At 43.4% G+C, this 10,346-nt stretch overlaps 1 protein-coding gene across 1 annotated transcript; it reads right to left on the reverse strand.

The window, feature by feature from the left end:
• Positions 1-8,964: 8,964 nt before the first annotated feature.
• Positions 8,965-10,014, reverse strand: tmem74 (transmembrane protein 74). The gene has a single exon (XM_084557999.1). It carries the CDS (start codon positions 9,917-9,919, stop codon positions 9,092-9,094), a length of 828 nt encoding a protein of 275 aa, XP_084414125.1. The 5' UTR covers positions 9,920-10,014; the 3' UTR covers positions 8,965-9,091.
• Between the last annotated feature and the right edge of the window lie 332 nt (positions 10,015-10,346).

The following is a 10,346-nucleotide window of genomic DNA, read 5'->3' on the forward strand; positions in this document are numbered from 1 at the left end:
TAAATCTTGAATATCCTGTACATAAATGTACTACGCACTGGACTAATAATATAATATAATAATATCGTTTTTACCCTTACTTTTCTCGCAATGGGGAAATTGCAGTTCCTGCTGTTTGACCCATCCATTTGTTCACACTGTAGTGTGTACAGTTGGAGCAGTGGGCTGCAGCCTCTAAGTACTGCGGCTGAGGAGCAATTTGGGGGTTATATGTCCACGGCTTGTCCCTTACTGTAGATTGTCCCTTAGAGTCTGAACCGGAAGACAGCAAGCACTGATCAAGCCTTTTACGCATCTCCATTTTAGTTTCCTTTTATTGGATAATCATTTCTGTTAGACTGTTAGATTTAATTACTATTGTTCTTAATTATTTAATGCCGGTTTTCCCCTTAAACAGTATTTCCCTTATCTCATCTTTTTTAACAGCATTCCAACTGTATTGATTTTTGTCGGTCTGCTTTGCATTTTGTGTGTGTTAAATGTGTATGAGAACAAATGCATTTATTGATTTATTCATCAGTTTGAATTGCATTTTATAGAGGTGGAAAGTATTTAAATGTATGAAAGTAGAATATGTACCTACTATCAAATTCATAAAACAAAGATACATAAAAGATACCATTATGCACAATATACATGGTTTGGATGCAGTATTTACAAATTGGTTGTTTTATATTGTATTAATGCAGCTTCTCTTTAGTAAAAATCTGACACCTCCTTCACCTGATGTATTGCATTGTTTGCTGGGCCCTGTGTCAAAGTGCATATGCATGCAGCTGCTGTATATCGGCATGTGTCTGAGCGTTTTCATTCCCTCGCGTGTGTGTCAGCATCCTCCCTCTCCATATCCTGCAGGCTCTCTCCACCAGCCGGTATCATCTCTCAGCAGACCGATGCTCACTGGTAACTCAACACTCGGGGAAAATGAAATGCGGTGCATACGATCAGTATGCCTACCTTCGGTCTGGGCCTCAGACCCAACAGCGCTGTCGAATCCATCAAGAGAGTCTGCCACGGCGTGCCTGCTCTGAACAGAGTTGGTTTTCTTTTCTCCGAGTAAAGGCACCCAGGAGCTGAAACTCCAAACGTACACACACACACACACACAAATGAACACAAGAAAGTAGACTGGAGGTCTGGAGTTAAAGGGTTGGCTCCAACTAACTGCTGTTTGCTGAAACACAAATTAAATTCCCATCGCATGTCCCCATTCTTTTACGACAAAGGCTTTCATGATCTGGGAAAGGTCAGAGTTAATTTGAAGTCGGAAGGTCAGCTTCTTACTTTTTTTAGCCATGCTAGCAGCAGGACTCTAGGGATGGAAATGTCGGTCAGCCTCTGCAACACTTTGATCCACGGCTATTGCATTTTGCACAGATATTTACGGTCCCCGAGGATAATGTTGACGATCCCTTTACTTTTCTTTTCGCACCAGCACCAGAACGTTAATTTAGCTTCCCTGTGAAATATCTTCCGGATGTGCCGGTAATACATTTTGGGCAAACATTTTTTGTTGGATGATGTAGCCCTGAGACTTTAGTGGTCTCACAATCATCAAATCAAAATTTCTATTTTCTCTAATTCTTTGGTTTCCAACGAAATACCTACTTGACTAATGCTATTCTCATTGGCTACAGCTGCATGTTTAACATTATTTAAGATGGTGAATATGGTAAACAGGCAGCAAAAAACATGAGCATGCGTGGCCATTGTAATTCCAACTCTCGCAGTCTTATTTGCATGTAGATCAGTGAATAATCTCATAATACCTGGTAAAAAGCAAAGCACAAAGACTCTCTTTCTGCTCTATATTCTGGCATGAACGTGGCATTTCTATCGTGTTGTTCTGCTGTTCAGATGTTGCACAGTAAGAGATAAACAAGCCGCTCTCTGGGCTCCGTGATGTCTCTCTGAAGGACACACTTTAGCAAACGTCGAGTATTTACTGTGAAAACTAGCAAGCAGTCATTATTTACTGTAATTAGAGGTAAATGCATAGCCATAATGGGGGAAACAAGCATACATGGGAGGCCATGCGTGACAAATAACCGCATTAGCAATTTGATAAAATTAAATCAATGGAGCCCGGCAAGACTGTGTGATTTACAACAGAAGGGGCTGAACAGCGAGGTGATCAAGAGGTGAACAGACCCTGTGATTTGTAGTGCAATACATCCATATTATCCGTATCTGCTAAGCTGCGGAGGCATCCAGCCCCATTGAGAATATCATAGTTATGTTATTGTCAGAGCAGCCACTGTGGAACCACATCACTGGCAGGGGCACGGCCTCTGTTCGGAACAGCCCATTTAAAACTGACTGTAGTGGATGATCAGAGAGGCGGAGAGAGACGCAGCGGAGAGAGACGTAACCTGCATTGCCTCCCTGCAGCAGCTGAGTGGTTTTACTGTAAGATTGATCCAACCGATCACCTCATTTCCTCTCTCGTGTGCCACGGCAGCCAAAGCACTGATAGTTTATCCGTCTGAGAAAGTGATTTTAACGTGCCAAGTACAACACAGGAAATGGCTCTGCAGACGTTCTAGCATCTGGTTATGGTGGGCCTGATTGCCGGCTGTGGGATGAGGCAGCTACAGAGGCATCAGCGAGGTTGACCAGTGAGGGAGTGACAGAGCACTTCTGAGGACTGTTTCAGTGTCGGCCATGCAGAACACGGCCGACCACAGACGTAAATCGATTTGACAAAGAGCAGTACTTGTGGCATTTTCTTGTAAGAATAGGGGTTTTGTTCAGTCTTACGCAGCATAGGAAGTTGCTGAACCGTTGAGGATTTTGAAATACTAGGCAACACAAGGCAATGAACAGGACAAGACAGTAAAGGAGGAGGGGGCATGAAATTAACAAGTCCACAGAAGAAGAAAAAAAATCCACACCAATTCCGATTAAACTTATTTGTCATGAGTTTTGATGTCATGTAAAAGTGAAACCACGGGGAAAGGGCTTGGACGAAGCTGAACAAGGATGTTTTTGCAGTCTAAATGTAAAACAGCCCGGCTAAGTGCACCCTGAGAAATGAGCTTTGTGGACAATGAGCTTTTCCAAAATCCAATATGCATTTTGACTAAAAATATCCAGTCTGAGTAAAGATGAAGTCATGCCCCCGAGGAGTTTGGCTTTGGTCTTACCCTCCAAAGCAATCAATCAGAATGGAAACTGCATTTTGTTTTTGTTTTGTTTTTTTTGTTTCGCTGTCCCCACTGATCGAGTGACAAGTTCATCAAAGTCACGAATATATCTAATGTGGATGAAAAAACGAAAGGCAGAGGTTTATTCCTGCTTTGAGCTTTAAAAAAAATCAATGCACACTGCGGATTAATACAAGAAAAATTCTGCATTTTTAGGCAATACACTTAATCGCTGTCTTGTTGACATTTAAATTACAACAAAAATCCATATCACTCATTAGGATACAAATGAACGCACAGTCAGGTGTGGGTTAGCTTGGTCTAGCATAAACACTGGGTTAATGGGAAAACAGCAGAAGACTCTGAAGAAAGACAAGGAATGCCACTTACACGCACCTTCAGAGGTAAGATATAATTGCATTTTAGTTCATAACCTGGAACCCTTGCAATATTGTGAGAGCATTTAAAAGTGTGGTTGAGGGAAGTGTGCAAAATAAGTTAATCTGAAATGCACAAAAACATAGATTTGTTTTTTGCACAACGGCAGAGTCTAGAAGCAAACCTGAACAAAAGCGCTCCATTGGGAAATTACTATGATCTGGCAAAGATCTGCCAATCAAAGGCCAAATCAAATCGTTTGGTCGGGTTTTATGCAGTGATGGACAGAAGAGTAACAGCGAGTTGAAAACTTGGCTCTGATTAGTTGTAGGCCTATCCAATTACATGCAGGAGGACTTTTCTTGTCTTTATCAACACACCCCATAATGAAATCCCAATGCTGTGTTACCAGCAGGGATGCTCTGATCGGTATCGAGAGACTGGTTCTCTGGGCCAATCCAGGCAAATCGGATCGGGCTTTAGCCAGGGACAATCTTTTGTAGTCATTTGTTCTAGCATCAGAACTACCAACCTCTTCTTCTTCTGTTTTAAGCCGCCAATAATTCCAAGAAGAGCAAGATGTCTGCTTTGCTGAAGTACTTTACCCCTGAAAAGTCAGTCAGACAGCAAACTGTAAATTGTGCAATGTTTACAGAGAGTCTTACAGAGTTGGATGACCAGCCCATTTCCGTAGCAGAGAACACATGTTTTCACTGTCTGTTGGAGCTTCTGGAGCCAAGGTAAGAGCAACCCTCTCGACCTCCTACTGTACATGTCAGCCACACCTCCGCCTTTACAACAGAAGTTTGGGTTAAGGCGTAATTATCACATTAACTTTGACAGCCGTATTTACAGTGCACACGATTCAGGAGAATACAAGTAAGATAAGTAAATCGTTCATGAATATCCAGGAGGGGAAATTTTGTTTATTAAAGAAGTCAGATAACTATTCTGACAAAAACTGAGTCTTGCTATACAAGGCTAAACCCCATGAACACTGACTCTTGAAGCTAAAGCCAAGTTACATTTTTACACCTGTGCGCTGGTGTTTCTGGCAATGCTATGCAACACTGCAATGCTATTTAGTGGCTAATAGGGGTTGTACAGACAAGTCGATTAGTTGACTGTGCCATGACATTTTAAAAGCGCCACGTCGACTAGTTACTGATCACGTGACAATAACAACATGGACGCCTCCGAGGAGACAGGTGAGGAGCCCGGTGGGTCCTTGCAGCAAAGTAGCAGCGGTTCATCAAGCATGTGGAAGTACTTCACCAAAGATGAAGCCCATACTACCGTGATGTGCAAAATATGTAAGCATCGGCTAACGCTAGCAGAGAAACGGTCCAAGTTAACAACTTCACTAAACTCTGCGGTAACAGAGAGAAGACGGCTGCATATTAGCAACTTGCTGATGAATTTCATTGTCAAAGTTATAAGACCTTTAGCTGCTGTACATGGAGAAGACTTCGGAGAAAAAACATGTTTTAAACGGTATTTCCCATAGGCTATCTGCAGCACACGATATGTACGTACGCAGGCGTAACTCACTGGTTTGAAATTTATTTTCAGTTCTGTTGTGTTGTATTAGGTGACATTGTTGCTGTGGTTGTAGAGCATGTTTTTTGGGGCTCATTGATGTCAGTGAATGCACCAAATGAGGCACAGAAGTTACAGTCGAGTTGAGAGTTTGCCGAGCGAGAGCTGCAAATTAAAGGTGTCAGACTGACTGTGTTTATGGTGCTGGCTTCAATACACTTGCAGAAAAGCTTCCGTAGCTTCCTTTGTGCTATATTATGTGTATGTTGTTACATTTTTGGGGAGGGACACGTCAGGCTAGGACAGAGATCTGACGCAGAACCTTAAATCTGGCTTACCTCCAGATTTCACAGGCTACTTTATCATTATAGTTGGACATGAAAATGTTTTGGTATGAGCTTAGAATCCAAAGATACTGTCACTTAAAAACGCAGAAAGAAGAGAAATTAATTAGTGGTGAAAACCAGACCAGAGCAAAGTCCAGTTGCTTTGTGGGGAAAAACCACTTGGTTGTTCTTTTTAAGAACATAAGGACTTTTTGTCCCTTCCCAGTTTTACTAACCTGAACGCACGACTTCAGAATGATATACTTCAACCTGAGGCATTGATCAGAAACCTGCATTTCTCTCATCTGGGCCATAACTTTGATACTTTCCCATCACTGCATGATCTTTAAAGGGAAAACCTTTTGTCAAAAGCCTTCCTCTGGGATGTTGTCAGGGTTTTACGGTTATTTCCATTAAAAATAGGCAATGCCTGGTACAGAACAGTGGATGCGGTGACAAGGTTGAAGGCTATGCCATTTGAATTAGAAGAGCCTGAGGCCGATGTTTCAGTGCATACGGCTCTGAAGCAGAGGTTTGCGGAGATGCCAGAGGCTGAATTTCAGATATTATTACAGGGTGAAAACAAAGGACAGAGTGCCTTCTCCGCATCAAATTAAACTTCTCATTGAGGCGGGCTTTTCAGCTTTTAACTGAAAGACGAGCAGGCCTGCTTTTCCATGTAGGCCGAATGTCAAAGCTCCTGTAAAGGTTATCTAAATGTAATGTTGCTTTCTGTTTCTCTGCCTGCATTTTCCAATGACTTTTGTTCTCGCCACTGTGGGATAAATACGGATCATCTTATAAAGGATTATCGTATTTTAGCTTAGAGAAGCCTATACACACACCATTTTAGAACTCTAAATGTGTCCACAGAAATAGCTTGAAATGAAATTCTCAGGTCAGCAGCTCTTTAATCTTTAAGGGTGACACACAACACCAATGCAAACTAAAACGCACACAGACACACACACACACACACACAGTGAGTCTTAGCAATGACGGGATGGGGGACTGTAATAACACCTTTGGGAAATTAGCTGAAGGCAGCAGTTCAGCTGCTCCTCAGCCTTACCTGAAGGGATCGACTTACAGAGGAGCCAACCAAATATCAATAAGGGTGATTTAGCTGTGCACTGCTCAAGGATAAAGAGCTTATGCATGAAACCTCTGGAAAATACTCTTGAGCTTGGCATGTAAAATGCTGTCGCTTCAAGCAAATCCCTGATTAAATCCTCCAAACACGTTTAGTTGGCTGTGCGAAGGGAAGCCTGGTGTTGGCTGTGAGGCGCCGTGCCAACCTTGGAGGAGGACAGAAAGAAGAATTGGGGGAGATAAAGAGGAGAGAGGGGGAGGAATAGTATGTTTGAAAACCTGCAGCGTACTGCATAACATGTTGCAGATGAGAATGGCTTCTCTTGGGCATTCAGATCTTCTTTGCGTCACAAGAGTGACATTGTCACAGATGATGCTTCATCTGAATATCTGGCACTGAAGGCGAAGCACGGACATACCTCATGTGTAATATGGCCATCATACTTCTGGAGTTTGATTTAATTGCTGAATATTATAATTCAGATTTTTGTTTTGGCAGGGGCACCGTTGCTTTTGGCTGCCCTTGAAGTCTTGAACACGTTTCATTTTACGTGAAAATCCTGGTGAGTGGGAAAGAAAGAGGAAGAAGGAAGAAATGAGCGCCCGGCAACCCAGCATGGGCGTCGCACTTCATTTCCACAGCCAACAACATCAGGAGAGCTTGCTAAATGAAATCAACATCTTAGTAGTGGCAGTGGATTTACGGCTTCTGTGAAGAGAACAGGACAACGTTGCCTCATTTGGATCATTAATTTTTATTACCTTTCCTGGAAGTCTCTCCATTTTGTGGCATTTTATTGCCATTTTGAAATGTACGTTTTTGTTTTGCAGGGATGAACACGCCCTCGTCAGATCTGTGGCCACAGAAAGAGAAAATTAAAAGCTGCTCGTTACAAACATGCCTTATTTCATTCTTGCAAAATCCTGGCTTACACCGAAATTAATTTAGAATGATCTTTTCATCACATTCGCTTTCACCTGGCACTCAGAATGCACGTATATGCTGCGACAGTACACATGGAAGAATGAAAGCGCAGCACAACGATGTGACCTCGAGCTGTTTACCATAGAGTAATCAGCCCACGCCTCTCATTAATAGAGGCTGACTCATGCCGTTTTGAATGTAAGCCTCGAAACGGGGTCACACGGCGCGGGAAATGAAAGGACGTGCAACCAAGGTAACAGTGACAGGGCATGAGAATAGTTAGCACTTGTTTGTTTCTTTAAAGCAACATTTGGCGGTGTATATGAATGTATGTAAATATGAGTTAATTCCATCTGCTCATGCATGATTTATAAGCCTCACGCGAAAACCTAGACAAAAAAAAAAAATGACTTTGTTTTTCCTAGAGAATTACGTGGCTCTTTTTTCCCCCCGTAGACCGCTTAGACTGAATTATTAACCAAGGTTTCTTCCACATGGACTTTACAGAAGCTAAAATCTTCAATCAAGAAAAGGAAGTGGGTCCTTGAACTGGCTGGTCTCCTAAGTATCACCATTTTTAGGAAGTTTGCACTCCTCTTTCCCTCAGCAAATCAGCAAATCAGTGCAATAACATCAGATATAACCTTTTAAAAAGAATGATACGTCACTTTAGAGAGATAATTAGCTCTTTGAAGTGGTGACGGCTTAAGGTTTTGGAAGTAGGGCAGCTCTTTCATGTGTTATTAGATGTTCTTAAGTCCATTCTCACTGAGGTGAAAGAGAATAGCAGAATGGTAAGGAAAAGCTGATCGACTTCCAAATGTCAGAGGCACTTGTGTTGCGGTCGTCCAGGACCTTTCTAATTCTGTGTTCAAAGGTTAGAGAGCTCACTGCTGTTCTGCACGGGGATGGGGAGCCCACTGTGGCAGAGATAACTAGGTGAACAGGGCGAGGCAAGAAGAAGGGGAAAGTGGATCAACGGAAGGCAGGGGAAGGTGCACGGTGCAGCATTCATAGCTGTCAGAGGCAGTCAGGTTTCTCACAATAATCAAACCAATGTGCAGCTTTGGCTCAGATGCATGAAGCCAGGCTTACTAGCTTACCTCAGCACTGCACCAGAGAGGGACTGTCACTGGATATTACCATGTGGACCACTGAGCTGATTCTCCCTCATCACAGTAGACAGGGACAGCTTTGCGCCCCTACTTACTCCCACTCTCTTGCCCTGGGGACACACACTTTACCCTACTTCCTGAAATGTGTCTGTGTGCAATTTTGCTGTTGGAAACATTCCCATTAAATATGAATAGCCTTAATAATAAATGGAAGCTCTTAGACATTGCATTTTGGCTGAAAAAAAAAAAAAATGTGATCGCGTTTGTGACACAAAGCTCTTAACACTGTCTGGGCTCATGTTTATGGTTTGGTGATTTAAAATCATTTGAGGACTATATAATACCACACAATGTTTTTTGTCTGATGATGGCTAACTCGCCACTGAGTGCTTTTCAAGTCCACTGTGTGGAAATATAATACAAGATTTGATCCATTACTACAATATAGCCTAAGACAAAAATGTTGCAGACTTCGAATGTGTGGATACAGTTCCCAGCTAATATGTTAGAGAATCTGTGACAACGGCGTTAATCGTCAGCTAAACACATCTTTATTTGCAGAACAGCAGCTTAAGTCAGAGTTTCGTCCATTCCCTCCTCTAGGGACAAGTGCACAGACGAGTGGCTGGGGCTGGATCTAGTTTTCAGGCTGATCGAGCCGTAAAGTTTGGCTGAACGCTTGGAATAAGCGACGACTTTTCTCCTGTACATCTCCCCCTTCCACATGGAGATCATCAGCAGCGTGGAGAGCACCACGCCGCCCAGTGTGAGCAGGCAGAGTCCCGCTATGACGCACCTATCCAGGTGTGCGCCTATCCGGGCGCTCTCCATTTCCAGTCTCTCCATCTCCCTCGCCGACACGCTGTCACGGTCCACTGCCACATCCCGAGGAACAGCGTAGGAGATGATCACCAAGGAGATCCCGGTCACCAGGAACGTGACTGCACTGATAAACCCGTAGTCTATAGAATTCCCAGAGCCCTCTCCGAAGGACAGATCGTCCTCGGACATGAAGGAAAACTCCGGTAAAGTCTCGGAGCAAGGCTCGCCATTACGCACAGGTCTGTGAGTACTTTTGAAGCTAGTCTCAGGGCTGGCCAATCGCAAATTGACATTCTCGTCAATATAAGTGAAAGATGTCTCTAATTCCTCATCGCAACAAACTCTGACTTTCTCCTCGCCGAGATGACCGAGTTTAACCTCCGCGCCCGCCCTGCGCGGCGCCGTCCTTGGTGCTGAAAGACTCCAACCATGGCAGCTGCGGACCGGGTTACAGCAGCCTTCCCCAGGGAGCGCTCCTCCTCCTGTTGATCCACCCGACTTGCGGGAATTCGGCGCGGAGGAAACCCGGTCAAGGACGTCGGGGATATCTGCGGGGAGCAGCTCCGGAGAAGCCATTCGCGTTTCGCCACCCGCTGGTTCAGTCTGAGCCTTCCTCCCACGACGTTTTCACTCCACAGCATCCCTAATAAGACGACACACACCAAGTTAAATGGTGCATGTTAATGAGATTACCCTCTCTGCAAAACATGAAACATTTTTACTCCAACGAATGAGCAAAAACTTGTGCGTAAATTGAAAAAAAAAAAAAAAAGCACACACACAGTACACGCGTAGAGAGCCAGTTTAAAGTTGATTAGATGGTTCAAGAGAAATCCGTAGACCCTTGTTGAAAGGCGCTTATATGTCTGTGATTAGCCAAATGCCTCCGTATCCAATTAGGAAAACAATTCACGAATAAACCGAGATTAGGCTATATCCTATTTTAATTCTGTTTCAAAATGGACACTGTTTAAGCAAGACGCCGATTTGTAAAATAGGTTAT

This window comes from Chelon labrosus (genome assembly GCF_963514085.1).
Source record: "Chelon labrosus genome assembly, chromosome: 12".
Classification (NCBI taxonomy): Eukaryota; Metazoa; Chordata; class Actinopteri; order Mugiliformes; family Mugilidae; genus Chelon; species Chelon labrosus.